At 39.2% G+C, this 20,566-nt stretch overlaps 1 protein-coding gene across 9 annotated transcripts in view; it reads right to left on the minus strand.

Moving 5' to 3' along the window:
• KLHL13 (kelch like family member 13) overlaps window positions 1–20,566 on the minus strand; it is a 156,645-nt gene that overhangs the window by 67,967 nt on the left and 68,112 nt on the right. For 2 of the 9 annotated variants that reach the window (XM_032475582.1, XM_032475581.1), the window contains 2 exons: window positions 3,537–3,700; window positions 537–954 (listed from right to left, as the gene is read on the minus strand). The exons of 6 other annotated variants lie outside the window; for them this stretch is intronic. In XM_032475582.1, the coding sequence (XP_032331473.1) occupies window positions 537–577 (41 nt within the window). In that variant the 5' untranslated portion in view covers window positions 578–954; window positions 3,537–3,700. The remainder of the gene's footprint in view (window positions 1–536; window positions 955–3,536; window positions 3,701–20,566) is intronic. One more of the 9 variants, XM_032475585.1, reaches the window with a different exon arrangement.

The raw sequence follows: 20,566 nt of genomic DNA on the forward strand, positions 1-20,566 counted from the left end.
ATCACAAAAAGCTACTATGGGTTAAATTCATATTTGTCATGTATTAGCAATAAGCTTCACCCAGCAAATAACAATTACATTTTTTTTTGCTTAAAAATACATTAAAGTATCTTTAAATACAGCTTATTTTATATTCGTATTAATATTATTCCTTTCCTTTGTGTATTTAAGAAGAATCTGGTGTGCCACCTTCTGGTAAATGAGTGAAATTATGTATCTCCACACAAGTCACTATTCTTTATTTTAACTTTTAAAAAATACATATATTTCTTAACCTGTATTACATTTAAGCTACATAAATACATCTACATCACAGTCTGAAATAAAGTAAAATTTCCTTCCTGATTTTTTTCAAAAATCAAGCCTTGTACACGCTTCCTGTGATTTTTCCATGGTTACCAATATGTCTCCTGAATTCTACAATACATATAAAATTGATTTTTGTCCACCGCTTCCTAGCCACATATGAAAACAACAGGCTTGCTATTTTAATGAATAAGTAACAGCAGTAAACAAAGGAAAAGAAGGTCTCTTACCAATAAGCCCATTTTTCTCTTAAGGTTTGAACTCTCATCATTTGTCATGTTCTTGTGGCTCCCTCTCTCATCAAATTCTCTGGAGTTTTAAAGTTGAGAGCTGTGATGCACAGCTAAGCTCTGCTACACAGTAGCGCACCCCAGTGCATCTGCCTGGTATCGCACCTCACAGCTGTAGCTCCCAACAGCAGAAACGAGCTTTATGCATTCAAAATCTATGCGCTGCACACCTTCCCTTGATAGGAAATTGTAGTCAGCCTGGTTGAACTATTTATATTTCATATCTTAACTCCTGATCAGATACAAAGATCAGAACCTCATGAATCTCGAGCTTAGTGACAGTAAACCAAACAGTAACAGTGTGTTCATCTTCAGAGCAGAGGTGGGGTGAGGCAAAGACTGACACCAGGAGATGTGACTGAGGGAAAAAAAGACATGTTTATCTTATGATTTCAAGGGTTACTGTCCTGTTATTTGTTATATTACCTTAAATCTTTATTATCTTTAACTCTTCCCTCTCTACTACGTCCCTAGTAGCCAGTCATTAAGTCTTCTCTTTTATTCTTCACCAATTTTCCAGGCATCTACTCCCTACTGTTTGTTTTTTAAACAAATGAACTACTTCAAAGAAATGCATCTAACTGGTCTCTCTGCATCTCCCATCTTGAATCCAGCAATCACACAGCTTCTAGATGACTCTCTTAAAATCCATCTGTACGTGACGTAAATTCAATGTTCAGTAAATATTTTGTTCAACAAATATTTGTCAGGAACTTGCTACATGTTAGGTAGGTACTCTGCTGGGTGATACGGATGTGAAGGTGAATAAGACACAGTCCCGAGCTCTCGGGAAGCTTCTAGTTGAGGGAGGGAAGCAAACGTGTACTCTGACAGCACAATATATGGTGTAGAAGCTTTAACAGTACAAGCCCAGGATTCTACAGCAACAGAGGAACAGTGACAAGAGTGTTGCAACTGAGGCTGAAGAATGAGGACTTCACCAGGTGGACTCTAGAAGAAACAGTGTGCGCAGATGCACGGAGGTCTCGGGGTTACAACATGCTGGGAGAATCAGAAAAGTCTTCAGTATAAATGGAAGGACTTTATGGTGTTCAGGGGAATGCATTTTAAGATATACAGAAACCAAAGCACAGAAGACCTCATATGCCAGCAAAGAAGTTTAGATTTTACCCCGTGAGCTAAGAGAGGCCATTTCTTGAATGAATAGCTCACTCAAGGAATTAATCAAACAACTGTAGCCAACACTCAGAACTCACTACCAGACTTCCCATTCTGTATCTCTCCAGCTTGCTTTGTCCTTCGTCTCCTTTGCTCTCAAAGTCCTCCTGCAGGAAATTCCTTCCCCTCTCCACTTTTCTAAACTCAATTCATCCTTCTAGATCCAACTCCAATTGCATTCTTTTCTGTGATGTCTTCCATGGTAATCTGAGTCTCCAGTTTTTAAATGTTCCTCCAACACATGGACGATGCATTCTTCCAAATGTTTAGCACACAATGGTCAAGAAACATTTTGGACCCTTTAACTAGAAAGTGAAGCAAGATGGCATGGAGATGACGCTCAGGCAAAAGTCAGAACATGAGGGTAAGTGGCCTAAGAAAGCAAACCTCCTCAGACTTCACCCTACACACTAATCTCAGGAACTTTCCTCACCGCTCTCAAGCCTAAAAAGAAAAGGATATGGATTTAAGGGAAGTGGATCTGTATTGGGCAGCGATGCTGCGTTACTGTGCAACATTGTTGGCTACATACATCTCAGCTCTGGTTCAAAACATTCGGAGAATTAATAAGAAATGGATACCAACAGAAGAGCTGAACGATGGAGCTCTTTGGGAAAAAAAGAGCTGAAAGGAGGGTGGGGGAAGAAGGAGGGGAGGGCTGTGACTGGGTTTACTACCTGCAGTAAAACAAGAGAATTCACCTGATGGTCCATACCATAAACCAAAAGAATTCATGAGGGCCACAGAAACAGATGGGAGAGTGAAGGGAGTGGGGTGGATCCAGGTGGTTTCGAATCTTATGAAGTATTAAGGGAAAAGATCCTAGTGTAACAAGGGGGGTGTGTTAAAAAAGGGATAATAGTGTCAGCCCTGAGATTAATCTAGGACAAAAAGCTTTACCAGAGAAACATGTCCTGGGGTGTAAATACTTCGTGTGCTCTCCCCATGGAACCACGGTCCACGATGCTCAGTGTCAAGTTCTCAGACAAGCTTTCATTGAAGCTGGCATTTCGCATCCAGTTTTGTCTTATCCTTTTTATGTGTGCATCGTCTCTTAGGTTTATGCAATGATGCAAAAACCACAGTTCTTTCTTTTATGTAGACAATAAAAAATCTTTTCATCTTCCTCGACTACTTTATGTTAAATTGGGCTAAGAGGATTCTGCCAATAAATTCAAAAAGCAGTTAATACTTGAAAATATCCTCTCAATGACTTGAAAATGCCCCAGATAAAAGCTGTCTACACCTTCTTTCTTGTTTATTGATTGCCAAAACTGACCACTTTCCTTACTACTCACTTGTAAGGAAAAAAATTCAAATACAGAAATAAATGAAGAATGTGATTTTGGATGTGTGCCACACTTTTCTCAGGAAATCTTCAAAAAAGGGCAGTACTTAGAGGACATAAAAATGGTTTAATCCATTGGGTCTTCAGAAGAATGTTTTAAAACTATGTGTCAATGGTACCACAGACTTTAAAATGAAGAGAAAATAAGCAAGACCATTTCATCATTTAGTTTTGTGGAAAACAAAACAGTTGCTAGAGTATTTCCCTCGAGCCTGGCAGATAAAAGCAATAATCATTTTATATTCTACTTTGAACTAGAATAGGTATTTTATCCAAATTCACATGAACTAGCTCATCTAGAAGTTGTAAAAGGAGAAAAGGGAGTAATAACTACCTCCCAGTAGTCCACAGTAAGTCTCATGTTATTTTTGATGACAGGGTCTATGTTAAACGAGTATAAATAATTCACTTACATTCCATTGAAAATAGTGTCATCGTGTCATCTTGTGCCTAGCAGTGCTCTTCTCCATTCTTCTGGCCTAGGTAAGGTGGCCCAGAGCAGGATGAGATGAGTGGTTTACAGAGTTTTCTGTCTTGCAGAAATATTCTTGGATGACGGACTTTGAGAACCATGGATCTAAAGAAGGGATTGGTTGGGGATATTTATATTGGGAGCAATTGCTCATATTCCCATAGCCCAGAAGTGCATGTTTCAGGTAAGTTATCTCATTCCAGTAGTTTTATTACTCAATCTAATGGGAAAGGTGGGGTCAAAGGGAAAAAAAAATGAATTAAGTGTCTTTTCCTGTTACCAATAACTCTGCCTGTACTGTCACTGGATTAGGAAAAATGGAAAAGGGAGTAGAAGGCCATAGTTCCAAAACCTCCCATTCCTAATTAAATGAGGCACAACCCTCTTATATATTCCTAAAACGTAACAAAACTCAGGTCAGACCACTATATGGTAACACAACTAATTCAGGGTAAGCCATCAGTAATTCAAACTACCTAATAGATGTCAACTATTCAAGGTTGACTATGAAATGTAACAACTCATGTCTTACCAACATCAGTCTTGAATCCATTACTATTTAATAGTTATAGTGAGAATTGGAAAGAAGCTAAGTTATACACGGTGGACCACTGGGAAGAAAGAAATTTATCATGTTTGTTTGTTTGTTTGTTTGTTGTCGGGGGGAGGTTATTAGATTTATTTATTTGTTTATTTATTTATTTTTAATGGAGGTACTGGAGATTGAACCCAGGACCTCCTGCATGCTAGTCATTTGCTCTACCACTGAGCTATACCCTCCCCCACAATCATGTTAAGTTTGGAAACACAGACATAAACTAGATAACATTCCAGTCAGAAGGGCAGACATATGGAGTTAATAAAGAGGTAAGAATACTTCTATTTGTCAATTACTTTTCAACCTACTTTTCCTATCCAGATACTCCACAAAGTATTTTACTTACTTTAAGCGTTAAGTGACAGCCTCAGCCAGCAGAATTCCAACTAAAAAACGTTTATCAGACCTTTTACTTTCTAAGAGTCTCATTTTCATTTTCAACCCAACTCTGAGGTAGGCGATGCAGATGTGAACATTCCCATTTTACTGGTGAAGAAACAGTTATTAGATGATTTGACTCAAGGGACATGGCTGCTAAGACAACTGAAAAACAAGAATTTAGGTCCTCTGAAATCTAATTCGGTGTTTATCAATCATCTCTGTATTGTATTAATATTCATTTTAGGGGGAAGAAAAAGACAAACATTACTCCTAAACATCATGAAAAAGGGGAAAAAAGGGTCTTCTCAAACTGGTCATGGGGAAGTAAATGGTCAGAGGAAGGGAAGACTAGGTCATGAAGGTACAGGATGCTATACGATTGAAGTTGCAGAATGATCAACGTACATCCATGTCAGAAATACCTCCCCAATGGCAATTCCCAGAGCTCCCTCTTATCAATCAATTAGCAATTTCTTGGCATAGACCTGAAATGTGCCATAGTCTCTCACGCCCTAGTGGTCTTGCATATGATATTCTCTCCATTTAGAATTCCTGGCCCTCCTTGTCTACCAAAGCCAATTTCTACTCATACTTAAGTGACCAAGCATACCTCCTTCCGGGAGACCTTTCCTCACATCCCTTAGCAGACTCCAGTGCTAGGTTTTCTAAACTCCCATGGCACTTAGAACATTACAGCTCCTGCCACTTTGGATTATAACTGTTTCTATAAACTATATACTATATAAACAAATAGTCTATATATATATATACTATAAACTCCTGAGAGTTGTGGCTGGATCTTTCTTATGGCTTTATTATACATAACTCAGTGCCTTTCTTACGGCTTTATTATACATAACTCAGTTATATATAACTCATATAATAACCCCACCATAGGAGGTAATCTTGGTGAAATCAAGTCAGCACAGAGAAGTTCTTCTCACCTCCAAAAGGAAGCTCGGTTTTCAGATGATAATTAAGCAGGAAACCATTAAAGGGTCTTATCCTTCTCAAGGGGTTCAGAACAAGCCTCCCCCAAATGTACCACTTTTGTATGAGGATACTTTGAGCTAAAGGCGATCAAGACTTGCAAGCTCAAGAGAAACCTCACCCCACCCCCCTTTAACTACCTAGAAGAATTTAAATTGGGGGTCTTTTCCAAAATAAGTTATTACCAGAGATAAATTTTATCTGAGTGGCCCATCTATATGTCAGAGCAAACACCTAATTACCCAGCATATGCTTTTCTTACAGTCCTGTTGTTGCAGGAAAATGGGGCACAAGGGGATGGTTATGTCCCAGGTCTTAGGCGAGTGAGTCCATGGGATGGGCTGCCAAGTAAGGGTCCTTGGATTTGTGCAGGAAAGAATTTAAGAGCAAGCCATAGTAAAGTGAAAGCAAGTTTATTTAGAGAGATACATACTCCACAGACAGAGTGCAGTCCATTTCAGGAGGGAGAGTGGACAGGGGGTGGGGGGTGGTTAGTTTTTATGGGCTGGGTAATTTCATACGCTAAAAGGTGGGAGGATTATTCCAACTATTCTGGGGAAGGAGTGAGGATTTCTGGGAACTGCTCCACCATTCACTTTTTGGCCTTTTATGGTCAGCCTTGGAACTGTCATGGCGCCTATGGGTGTGCCGTTTAGCATGATAATGTATTATAGTGAGCGTATAATGAGGCTCAAGGTCTACTGGGAGTTAAATCTTTGCCACCTTGGGTCTAGTTGGTTCTAACCAGTTTTTGTGATATCCTCAATGGCTGAGTCATTCTTTTAATGAATGAATGCCCTGCCCCCTTCCCTCTGGTCTCACTGTGAATGACCCTCTTATCCTTGGAAGTCCCAGGCCCCTATCCCATTCCTTAGCTCAGGATGGCGTATATACCTCTCATTTTATCTTTCTGTCTTTGAACCTCTCATATATGTGGAATTCCCATAGATACAAAATTAAATTTGATTTTCTCCTGTAAATCTGTCACACGTCAATTTAATTCTTAGATCATCCAGAAGAACCTAGAAGGCTAGTGGAAAGTTTTTTTCTCCTCCTCCACATTTTCTAAACCAAGATGTGAATGGTAAGAAATAATTAAAAGGAACAATTGCAAATGGTATACCTAAATGACGCCTTTTAATGTTTGTGTGATAGACACTGTGCGGGCCTAGCAGGGTGCCCAGGATAGTAAGTATACAACAACTTTATAATTGATGTACAGACAAAAACAATAATTGCCTGCCATTTCAGTAAACAATGAATGTTGCCCTCCATCAAGCCATCAGCCACGGCAGCACTAAGACAGTGTACCCTGAGGGGATTCAGGATGGAGAAAAACAGGATACTGGCCCTAGATAGTTAAGATGCATTTGTGACAGTAACTTCAATGAGCCGAGATTCTTGCATCTTCCCATACATAGAAAAGCACTAAAATCATTAACTTGAGATGTCTGTTTTTTGTGATTAGTAGTTATCTTTTGATGTTTGACTACATGTTTGTTTGTCTTCCCAGCAAAAACTCCTATATATCCTGGCTCCTGGGCAACCTCTTTGGAACAGTTCCTCAGAGCTACCTGAGAGGCTGTCTCTCAGGCACAGTCCTCAGTAAGGTTCCTGAATAAAACAGGACTGCATGTTTTTCTTCAGTTGACAGGTGGATGGAGGGGTGGATGGCTCAATAAGTGACTGATGAAGTGAACTGAACAAAGGAAACAGCTACAATAAAGAAGGGAAATGCCAATTATCATTTGTCTAAGTAAAGACGGTATTGGTAAAGCTAGAAACTGAGAAAATGTGTTTCATTGGCTTGTCACCACCTAGACCAATGAACATTGAAAAATGAAAAAGGGTCTCATTTCTACAGACTGCTAATTGAAAAGGATAAAAGCATATTCTTTATAAACTGTTACATCCTATTAAATTATTGTAACCGGTGATGATGAAAGAGTAAATCACAAAATCCAATTTTGACAATAACAGTTCCACTAGATTGAACAAAAAAAATAAAATAGTGGATTCAGCCAAGCAAGCCATTGCACATCACCAATAACTAGTAACTCAAAAGGTATGGTGAGCAGTCAAGAGTAAAATACACAAATGAAGCACAGGAAGGCCAATGCCAACAAGCCCCTGTAACTTTCAAAAGAGAGAAAAATATACATATTTGATTAAACACCTACAAAACTTCCCTTCCAATATGAGAATTATAATTTAGGCTTAAGGAAATGTCTCAAAACCCCTTCTCACTCCATTTCCCGGCCTCCCCCTTTATGCAACTGGCAGAGTAGAAATGGCAAGGATATTAACATAATGAACAATATAAAGAATAAAAGACAATGCAGTTCCCCATAGGGAAGAGCCTATTCACAAGGTTTAACATATGCAGAGGGTTGGGGAGAGGGGTGGTGGCTTCTGCAGCTGTGAGGGCTCACTGATGCAGATCATTAACCACTATCTTCAGTGTGTTCTGGGGTATGGTTAGAAAGGCTAGAGGAAATATAGTGTCTAAGTTCCTATGCACTAGTTGGAAATACAAGAATCATAAAAGCCTATAGGATCCTGAATCCTAAAAGAAAGATTGGCTCAGAAGCCATAGAGAACAGTTGGACAGCAAGGAGACTGACACTGACAGTTAAAGGATTAAGTCCCAGAATAATGAAAAATCAGCAGCAAAAAATAGGATTCTATATTAACCAATCACACAGCAGCCAAGAGTGAATTCGACATGCCATCTTTTCTAATCCAAAATGTGTAATTAATTATGCCTTCCTTATTGCTTTCATCATCTCAACCTTCCTTGACTCTTTATTTGTGTGAATGTTGACTCCACTTTCAAGTTCCCCTCAACCCCAGACCCACCTTATTTATTCAACCCCACTTCCCATTATAAGCCATCCCAGATTTGCACACAACTGGGAAAACACAGATCTTCCTTACCCAGAACTGCCATGGGAATTATATTTTTTTCTTTAAAATTTCACCTTATAGTTTCTATGGATTCAAGAGAATCCACACAAAGTGTTACACAGAAGACAGCCTGGGGGAGGGAGGCAGAGTGGAAAGGGAAATTAGCAGAGGCTTTCCTTGTCTCTATCTTCTACAGTGCCAGCTCTCCCTCCCAGAAACTTTCTCTCCAACTCTTGTGCCTACTCCCTCCCTCCTTCCCTCCCACCCTCTCTCTGTTTGCTCTGTACTATTGCCAGAAATTCCAGCAATTACAGGTTCATTTTAGCTAAAAAGAAGTCTGTTCAAATTGTACCAAGTACAGCTGCCAGGAAGAGGTGGCTATCAGTTGTTGCCACCTTGGTGATCTGAATGAGTTCAGTCAAATTTCTTCAACTAGCAAAGAGCTGCTGCCCTCAGGGAATGCGGAAGGCTGGTGGTGAGAGGGAGCCTTCTGGAATCCTGGCAACCTTGGGTGGGGTGCTATTTGAAGGAAGTTAGCAGGAGGGGGCCTTGTCGCTGGAGAAACTTCACTAGATAGAGAAAGAGAAACTGAGATTAGATAGAACAACAAAGCTCAATTTGCAGCACCACTGTGTCTTCAAGTCAGGAATCCACCATGCGTTTCCTGACCCCCTGTCCCCGGGCCCTGCAGCCCAGGCTAGTACTGGCCATGGGATAGGTCAGCTACTTAAGTCGGTTAAATACAATATTTTGGGCAGGGCCAGAAACCTCACTGTAATGTACATGATGTATCCTGTCCAAACATATGATCTGTAAATAAACCTTTAGAATTCATGCCCTTGATAGATAGGAAGGTACTTATACTTTTCAACATATAACTCCTCCCCCTCCCCCAATATACACACCCTCGGCAAGTGGTCTCTTCTATTTTGGAGATGCTGGATTTTCCTCCCACCATCCATTTAATTCATGAAACAATACCCTTGCCTAGGCTGGAGCCTCTTCTCTGTTCACACAAGTTCTGCCTGTTCTTAAGTTGCAAATCAGGCTCCACCCTTTTGAAGCCTAATTTGTTTGATTCTCTGACACTCTCCAACACTCCTAGAGGAGAACGCCTTCTCCTCTAGACTCCAGTTGCTCTCACCTCAGCCTTGGAAATAAAGACTGTAAGCTAACTTTTCACAAACAAAGGCAATACATTCACCAGCCTCACCCCACCTCCCCTCAAACAACTAACAAGCATCTACCTTAGTTGTGTTTAGGCTGGAAGTTCAAAACTGAGTCAGCCCAGTTCCTCACAACCCTAAAGGTGGTCACAGCCCAGGGAACATCAAGCACACCATACGATGTGGGACGCATGACAGTGGAGGTGTGCTCAAGGCGACATGAGCGCATGTGGGGAGCCCGAACGGCGGACAATCAGGCCAGTTTCAGACGTGACACCTGAGCTGTGTTTTTAAGAATAAGCAGCAATTCGTCAGGCAGTCAAGTGACACAGAGGGGATGGTGAGGACAGAGAGAGGCAAAACTAGTTAAGGCAAAACTGCAATTGTGACAACATAAAGTGTTAAACTAAAGCAGTTAGTGGGGGAAGCAGTTAGTGGGGGACATTTACAACAAGTTTTTGGGAGACAACAGACAGGACTTACTAATCAGAGACGATGATAATGGCTAACATTTGTCAATTAGTTACCATGTGCTAAACAGTGTTACAAATGCTTTACTCACAAAATCATTCAATTTCGCTTTACTACGAGCTTATTATGTAGGTACAATTAATATCCCATTTTACAGAAGAGAAAACTAAGGAATAGAACAATCAAGTGATATGATCGAAGTTATACAGTGAGCAAATGCTGGAACTGGAATTTGACTCCAGACAGTCCAGCTCCAGAGGCCACTGCTTAAGCTCTGTATCCATTATGCTTAAATGTGAGACTGCTAGGGAGAGGGGAGCCCAGGGCTGAGAGAAAATGGGAGAGTAAGAAAGAGCCACAGCTATGGAACTTGAACACACTGTCTGTTGCATTTATTCATTATTTCTGTTCCTTGTATCTAATGTCAAAAGCACGTCTCTGCTCCCTATCCCCGTATATAGTCTAGCATTTTCTTCAGTGGGACTGGTAATCCAACAGGTACCTAGTCTTGATCTCAGCCTGTTTTTAGTTTTTGCACTTGGCACATTCAGCCTCTTCCTTAAAATTATTTACAGATATGGCTTACCCCCTCTATTAGGCTGAAAGTATCCAAGACAAAAAACACATCTTACTCACCTTTGATGAACAGCATCCAGTATCTAATATGTATTCAATAAAAATTAATTGGCTTGAAAACAGAATAATAATGATTATTTTTTAAAAATTTTTTATTGATTTATAGTCATTTTACAATGTTGTGCCAATTCCAGTGTAGAGCACAATTTTTCAGTTATACATGAAATAACGATTCTTAAAATTTTCTATTCTTCAGTCATCAGTGAATTGCCTTCGTTTATCATCTCAATATTACCTTTATTATTTATTTTTTTCTTTAAATCAACCCTTTAAAATGTGCATTTATCTTAAAAGGGAAACTTACACTTATTACTGCAAATGGGAAACTGCTATAGCTTACCATAATGAGAAAGCAACTATAAAAACAGGCACAACTCCTAAGACAAGACATGCCTGCTTGTACACAAACTCACACCATTCTATTCCCCACGCAGTACCACACGCACCCACGCTATGGGGTAGAGTGAGGTTTTTTTCTCTTGAAGGGAAATTCACATATGATAAAATTAGCAATTTTAAATTGAACAATTCAGTGGCAATTAGTGCCTTCCGAACATAGGGCAACCACGATTTCTATCTTGTCCCAAAATATTTTCATTTGCCCCAACATAAAAACCCATACCCATTAAGCAGCTGCTGCTGATTCTCCCCTGCCCACAGCCACTGGCCACCACCAATATGCATTCTGTCTCAATGGATTTATCTGTTTTGATATTTTATGGAAATGGAATCCTACACTATGTGACCCTTTGTGCCAAGCTTCCTTCACCGAGCGTAATGTTTTGGGGATTCACCACAATGTGTAGAGTACCAGTACCTCATTTCTGTTTATGGCTAAATATCACACTGTCCGTATACACCACAAAACGTGTATCCACTCATCTGTCAACGGACATTTGAGCTATTTCCATCTTTTGGCTCTTGTGAATAGCGCTGCTGTGAACATGCAGGTACATGCATTTGTTTGCCTACCCGCTTTCCCTTCTCTTGGGTATATACCCAGGGGTGGAATTTCTGGGTCATAAGGTAATTCTATGTTTCACTTTTTGAGGAACCCCTGGGGTAGGTTTTATACAGGACAGTCTTTTGTGTTTCAAAATAACATGTGGAGTTAAAGGATTTCACACCAAAATGTGTATCTCCAAACATATGACATGTAAGACAAGAGGTTCATTCTTATCTCGCTTATGAAAACACAAGTTTCCAATAATTTTCATCATATTTGTGTGATAGCTGTTTTCTCTGCAGTTGGACCTTTCACATCAGCAGCAGATGGTTCAGGTAATTAGTCAATTAGGTCTTCATATATGAAGATACATGACTGATTTCATCAAAATCATGCCCTAATATTAGCATTTCCTTCACAGTCTGGCACCTTTACATTTAAAAAATTCCACTTTACCCACTGATACATGTTAGTTCAGCAAAAAAATAGAAAACCACCACCAACAAAAAAACAGAGCACAGGCTTGATTCACAATGACATATCCTACAAATACTTCATAGATTTAAAAATTACCATTTTCTGGATGTAAAGTGTTGCTCTCTCCTTGAAAAGACCGCAGCCATGCATTCCCGGGCATGCCTGAGCACGGCGAGTAATTCAGTTGGTCTGGATGAGATGCTGTTACCTGCTCTAGTCTTGACTTCAGCAATAATATCCATGAAATCACAAGTGTGATACACCAGGCTTTTTTTTCATCATAAGCATTACAACAAACAACAAGCCTATTCAAATTGAAAGTGTAAGTCTGTGTGCCGCCTGTCATCTTTATACTGCCAGTAGCACGCAGGCCAGATTTCAGAAAACACTGATCTCACATGAGCTGTTTTTTAAAACTGCACATGCTATGCTCACATATTATGTTTGCCAAATAAATAGGAAGTTGCCATCTTGCCTGCAAACTGACAAAGAACAAACGTACAAATCAACACAAAGAAATTCAAAACTGAAGAAGAGCTTTCTAATAAATCTGAAGACTTACACCCCTTGACTTCCTAAGAGAAAGGTGAAGTACCTTTGGTGGGAATCTTGCAGAATCCAAGCCGGGAGGGCTAGTGCTTTCTGGAAGAACTCACAGTCACTTGCACTTTGCAACATCTTCCACTGGGAGATGCACTCACCCTGTGATTTGACATAATACTTTGCATTCAAAGAGCACCCATCTCTAATTTAAATAGTATGCTACATTTCCTCCCGTAGTCAACCATATCATCCCTTAGAATGCACTACACCCACTGACACACTATCTACTGGCAAACAAGACAGAATAATTCTTAAACAAATCATTTCCCTTTTTCAATGTAGAGATTATCATGGAGAATCTTTCAATTTATTCTTGTTCTCAGGTGAAAGCATTTAACCAATTTTTCAAATGCTAGTATCCATGGATATATACAAAAACAGAATATATCTGAAGAGCTGCATAAAAAGTAGAATTTTCTATCTTGAAGACCTTTACTGCCACTGACTGCCCACCTAAAACTGGAGGGGAGTTTCAATTAAAAAACAAAACAAATGAACAAAAAACTGTCTCCAAGCCAAATATTTTGAAAATAAGTCTAAGACATAATAAAATAATTTAAGAATAAACGTAAAGATTAAAGATGACAATACATGTAAGGTGCTTAGCACAAGGCCCATCTGTGTCACAGTAATTTAACAAATGGCAGTTTAGATCCTTCAAGATCAGGTGGTTCTCCTTATTCCTTGGAACTAAACCACAAATCCTCAGGCCACAATTAAATTATAATTGTCAGGGTCCCCATAATCCTTTTTGTTCCCCTATTTTGGCACCCAGCACATTCTGCCTCATCTAATAATTACAGGCATTTATATGTTTTATTAGGTTGTAAGCACCCCTGAAGGCTCCTGAAAGCTTGTAAAAGAAAATGCAACTGAAAAATGAAAAACGTGGAAGACAAAACCATTTAATAAATGCAAATAATATCACCTTGCTCTTGTATGATGCCCTACTAATTACAAAGCATGTTCACATCCTTGATTTCATTAATCTATGATCTTTTATTATCTTTGCTTCACCAAGAAGGAAATTGAGACACAGGGAGCTCAAGTGACAGCTTGTTAAAGGCAGAGCTGGGATTAGAAATGGAGTTTATAAAAGCGAAGAGGGAGAGAAAGGGATGAGAGTAACTAACAGCAAAGGTGAGGGCCAGGGAGAGAGAGTGGAGACATCCACAGGCACAGAGAGGCTTGAAGGGAAGAACATTTCAACTTCACGGTATTTTAAGACATTTCCCTAAAGGATTTCTGAAATGTGTAGTCTTGATTTTCTCAACTACAGACACAATAGTATCATCTCTTAAGAGTCACCCTGCAAGTGGTATAAGGTGACTTGTAGGGACATTTACCTGGTTGCATCTGTCTAGGCCTAATCAGGAGAAAAGCCAAACACTAATCTGAACCGGAGGTTTCACAAAAAGAACTATTAACTCTGACAGGGGATTAGAATAACAGGGAATTGGCTAGTGAGAAGTGAAGAGAATTCTTAAAAATACAGGAATGTCAGGTATGAGGAACAACTACTCCCTCTAGGGCTGAGATAAAGTACCCAAGGAAGAGACTTCTCCCCCAAGGCCAGGACTCCCAGGAAGTGCCTCCCACCCACGGCCAAGACCCAGGCCCTATACGGAGAGGACACAGTTCACTGAAGGGCAGAGAAGTTGATGTGGTGCTCATCTTTGGATTTTCTGGAAAACTGACCCAGCTTTGGAGTTTTCCATAAATTTCAAAGATGAGCCTATCATTTGGAACATACTGGAAATGCGCCCTCTGGAAGTGCCTTACCTGAAGCACTCTGCCACAGAACTGTCTAAAGGGGTGCCAGGAAGAGCTCCTGACAATTGGGGAAGAAATTGTGCACAGAGAAGATGCCGGAGTTGCCTGAACAGTCTGCTTAGTGAGCTCACAGGAACCAGGAGGCAAAACCCTCTCCTCCTGGTACACCCCTCCAGGATCCTCCACTAACAAAGCTTCAACACCAAGTGGTAAAAGAAGCAAATATTCAAAGGCCTCAGGTCCATGTCCACAGAGCAGGCAAATAGGGAGGAATTGAACCTGAGGGTCAATAAATCAATAACTAGCACACTGATTAACTGAGAAATACGGTTTGTAAGCAAGTAAGAGCCAAATTATAGCAAAACTAGGTACAATAATTGTTTTACCAAGTCTACATTCTGGACAAATTTGCTAGAATAAGAATTATGCAGCTGTGTTGCTTTGACTCTATGACTTCATACTATATAGAAGACAAGTGGATGTATACCAACTCATATCCACTTATGAGGTTTTAATTAGGTAAATATGCCTTCACAAAATTTTGAAGGCAAAGAGTATTTGACTTCTTACCTATGTAATATATCCTGCCAGGATGCTGGAGAAGAGAACCATAAAAGACCATGCAGAATAAAGAGGTCAAATCACCTCTCCATCCAGAAGCCTGATGGGACAATGATACATTATGAATGTGTGGCAATATATTGGAGCTATGGAATTATTCCTAAAATAACGATTTTGCATGTTAAAGTGGTCTTTATTGTCAAAGAACTTTCATAGCTGCTAACTCATTTTAAACTTGTAAGATGGAAATTGTTAGCCCATTTGATGGACAGAAACATAAACTACAAATACCAAAAATTCATCAGTTAATCTAAATTCACATAGCTATTTGCTATTTCTCTTTCTCAACAGAGACCGACCTACAGGGTCTAAAGTACACTTATCTCTTTGGCCAAACAAATGCATCCAAGAGGTTCTTTCAGGCGAGAAACAATCTGTATCAGAGAATCCCAACCGATCGCTGGCACTTGTGGGTGGTTTTCTCTTGCTCCATTCTCCTCAAGCTGGTACAAAATAAACTTAATTTCAATTTACTTTGATTAAAAGCATATTTAAGGAATCTGGCAACATGCAAAGGTTACATTATCACTGGCTAGAGATGAGTATAAAAGTAAAGTTCTATTCACTTCAATAGTATTCAGGGGAGTGTTTTCCCATGCTTTTTGGGTTTTGTGGACCAGTGAAATATCAAAAACATCTTGGGGTCCTACAAAGGGTAGCCAACTTTATTTTGCAACGTAAGAATATTTTAAAAGTCACCAATAAATACATTATCCCATATCCACAATTTCAAGATCCAAACAATTGGAAATCAAATGGTCCTTTTTCTTGTCTGTAACTCAACTCATTTGGCAGCAAAATCTGAATTGACCTCAATTCATGCAACAGAAAAGTCTGACCGGACCCAATGGGAGGCTATCCACAAGCCGCTTCTAACTCACGTAGTAGAAATATCCTACATTTCACTGAAGAAATATTATTCTGATTATGGGGTGTCAATTCAGCTTCTGCTGGGGCTGTTACATAATATAGGATACATTAACAAACAAACTGCCTGAAAAACAAAAAACCTAAATTCTGAAACACATCTTGCCTTAAGGCTTTCATTAAAAAAAGGGCAAAAGGATATTTTAACAACCAAAAAGTAAAAGACAATCTCAGAATAGAGGACGGTTTTTGATAATCAATAAGTTTAACATTCCAGGAGAAAAAAAATCACTAAATTGTTGTTTTTCCTATTTTACGCCAGATCTGTGATAATACCCACAACAAACTAGCTTCCAAGTGCTAACTGGAATCTGGGACTCAGTGTTGTTAGAAGACATTCTCCTCAGGTGGTTCCATGCTCAAAAGATGGTCTTTGGGAATTTTTCATAGTCTGGGCAGGACTGTCATTCTAGGACAGGAACAAGTTAAGCCAGAGATAAACGATATTTATGCAGCAAAAGAGCCAGTGGTCATGTGGAACCTATCCAACAACAGAATTTTTAAATGTTTTTTTTCCCCTTAAACTCCCTCTAGTATAAAGATCAGAAGGTGCTTGCATTTCTGATCCAGATCTAACTGAAAAGGTTCTTTGATTTTTAAAGGACTACTGTAACTGAATGAACATGTATGTACAAAAATAAATGTAGAAAAATCTAAATATATATCCTGATTGTTAGAACACTGGGCCAGCTGGGAGGAAAACCCACTATTGAATCATCTTGTTGCATAAGAATCTTACTACGGCTTTTTCAGACTGCTTCTCTCTGAGCACCACCTATTCCCTGAACAGTCTGATGTACTAACAAAACTGGACTACTCGGACGTGGCAAATTCTCTCCTAGCAGATGCTATTGAATCAAGCATCCTGAAGCTGAAGAGAGATCACTTAACCTCTCTATAAGGGCCACCATCTGCATCTACAGACAAGCCAATAAATTACTCAGTTCGACCACACACATTTAATGAGTCGCTACTTTGCATTAAGTCACTGGATTAGATGCAGGAAATGGAAGGCTAGAGAGGCACATGTCATTTTTGTCATGGACTTCGTAGTCTAGTCGGGAGAGACTATTAAAAAGGTAATTATTACACAATGTGCTAAGTGATATGATAGATGTACAATCAAACACAGGGGATGGAATATCATGTAATTCAGTCGGAAGCAGAGAGCAGAGTATACAGATCCAGCAAAAACAAAGGCACAGAGGGTCTGAATAAACTGTGAGAGGTCTTAATCACAGAAAAGATTATTGCATTTCCTCTTGAGTATTATATTTCCTCTTAACCTTCACCCTTCTATTTAATTTCAAAATATAAATAACTCCATACTGTAAATCAGGAGCAAGGAAATCCAACAAAGATTAGAGTAAATCTTTGATGAGAATAAATCTGATGCTCATAGAATATCAAATACTCTTTTCCCTCCCTTCATCATCTGGTGCCTGTGCCTGGTTGGTGCTCTGAGCATCTGTTTACTTACCTATTGGGTAATCCAACATCATCACAGAAATATGAAAGAATGCGGCATATTTGGCAAAGGAAAAATAATGCGGTACAGCAACAGCGCAGGTTATCAAAATAAGAAGTGGCAGAAAATGGGGCTAGAAAGGTAGTTTGGGAGGCCAATATGAAGGGCTTTCTATGCTGTGCTAAGGAACTCGGACCTTTTGAACTCATGTCTTGAACGTTAAATCCAGGAAGAGGTTACTGTGTAATAGGTTTTAAAATTGTCTCCATTCAAAATATTATTATAAGAAAGAAGTAGTGCTTCCACAAGTTATCTGCAGAATCGTCTTATTCCCAACTGCCTCATTTTCTGACATCTTATTTCTATAATATTGGTAAGTAATAATCAAATCAGAAATAATAATTAATTGGCAAGTTAATTAATATTAATCTGAAGAAAAGAACTCAAGGTGACAAGCAAAAATACCACAAAATATAATGAAGAAAATGTGGATGTTGGTGGCCTAGAAACACTATTTATATAAATAACAACAACAAAAAGTGTGTGAGATAACTAAACATCCAGTAGAAGGGTAATAATCATTAAAAACTGTTTGTGAGCAAAAAAAGTCACAATAACTTAAAAGTCAAAATAAAGAGAAAGGTCATTCCCTTTCCCTTCCTGAACAGTTTAGCCGGAAAGCCGAATTAGTAGGGCTAAGCACAGCCAGCATCCTCTGGTGGGGAGGCGAGGGAGGGTGTGCTGAAGCCCCTTTAGGATGCTTCAGAGCTCGATGAGGAAGGCATCACTGCCGGTACATCAAGGGTGGGCTGGCATGGTGAGCTGAACCCAGAACAAAATGAGGACAGGATTCACGCAGGGGGACAGCAGCCGCAGCCAACTGACCAGGACTATTGGAGGCCAACATCTGGGGAGGGAGACGGCAGGGTGCATCGACAGTATATGGGCCACACGGCATTGGCCAAATCATGGGAGGCACTTTTCAAATGTTAGAGATTGAGGGGTGAAAACACAGAAAGGTAGAAAACTAGAATGAGCTCTATGGTGTTGGATTAGAATTTGAGGTATTGGGGGGAACCCATGGTTTTCAGTATATAAAGATATTGAAATAGAGATGTAAGTGCATATGTGTGTGTCTTATACACACATACATATATTTCCTACCTCTGTCCACTGAAAGGGCCTGGGAACAGCAATACCCCAATAGCAATGAACACATACGGAACATGGATTTTGATTCTAGAAACAATTTTCCACTAAAAGGAGCCAGGATAACTGTTTCCAGGGTGAAGGCAGAGAAATTTACAATACGAACCAGAAGGAAAGGAAGCATGCAGGAAATAAGAGGTGAACTCAACATGTAAAGCAATAATGGAGACATGTGAAAACACATAGAAACTAACTCGAATGGGCTCCTACTGGCCAAATTTGGGACCATTCAGAATCAAAATAAGTAACAGACTATGACTCTTTGAACAAAACGGGAACTTATGACTCCACACTGATACAAAAAAATAAATATTTAAAAGTTTGATGAGTTCTAATTATTAGAGAAGTACTTATCAAAGTCACAATGAAGTATCATTTCATACCAGTCAGAATGGTTATCATCAAAAAGTCTCCAAATAATAAATGTTAGAGAGGGTGTGGAGAAAAGGGAACCCTCGTACACTGCTGGTGGGAATGTAAATCGGTGCAGCACTATGGAAAACAGTACGGTGGTTCCTTAAAAAAACTAAAATTAGAGTTACCATGTGATCCAGCAATCCCACTCCTGGGGGTATGTCTGGAGAAAACTCTAATGTGAAAAGATACATGTGCCCCAATATTCACAGCAGCACTATTTACAATAGTCAAGACATGGAAACAACCCAAGTGCCCATCAACAGATGCTTGGCTTAAGATGTGAGATACACACACACATACACACACACACTGGAATGTTACTCAGCCATAAAAAAGAACAAAATATTGCCATTTGCAGCAACATAGATGAATTTAGAGAACATTATACTAAGTGAAGTAAGTCAGACAGAGAAAGACAAGTATATGGATATCACTTATATGTGGAAGCTAAAAATAATACAGAAACAGACTCACAGATATAGAAGACAATCTGTGGTTTCCAAAAGAGAGAGGGAAGGGGAGGAGGAATAAATTAGGAATATGGGATTAACAGATACAAGCTACTATACATAAAACAGATAGATAAGCAACAAGGATTTTCTGTATGGTATAGTGAATTATATCCAATATATTATAATAACCTATAATGGAAAATAATCTTAAAAATATAAATATATATAACAGAATCACTGTGCTGTGTACCTGAAATTAACATAAAAATTTAAATTAACAATACTTCAATTTAAAAAAAAGTCTGAGGAGGAATAACATATTTATTGAGTCTCAAAGTACTCCCATGACTTGTCCAGAAATACCATTAATTAGAAAAGGGAGAAAAAAGTAATTTTACAGTGGAGAAGCCTGACAAGACAGCAGCTTAATCAAGTTAACATCACCGAAGTGGGACAAATTAAAATCACGTGTCACCTGATAGGATGCAATGATTATCCACGCGATTCCTGCTAAGAAGGAAAATCTGAACATAATCATGACAAACCTTTAGGACTAACACAAACTGAAGGACATTCTACAAAATAATTGGTCTTTAGTCCTCAAAAGTGTCAAGGTTATGTAAGTCAAGCAAGGACTGAAGAAGTGTTCCAGATGAAGAAAGCTAGAGTGACATTACAATTAAATGCAGTACATGATTCTGAACCGGAACTTTTTGCTATCAAGAACACTTTGGGGATAACTGGAAAAATCTGAATGGACTTTGATTAGAATGTAGTAATGCATTCATGTTAACTTCCTGATTTTGATGGTTGAATTGCAGTTATGTAGGAGGATGCTCTCATTTACAGAAATTAGACACCAGAGAATTTGAGGCTAACAGATATTGTGTCAGCAAGTTACTCTAAAATGGTTCAAGAAAAGAAAAGTA

This window comes from Camelus ferus, chromosome X, assembly GCF_009834535.1.
Source record: "Camelus ferus isolate YT-003-E chromosome X, BCGSAC_Cfer_1.0, whole genome shotgun sequence".
NCBI lineage: Eukaryota > Metazoa > Chordata > Mammalia > Artiodactyla > Camelidae > Camelus > Camelus ferus.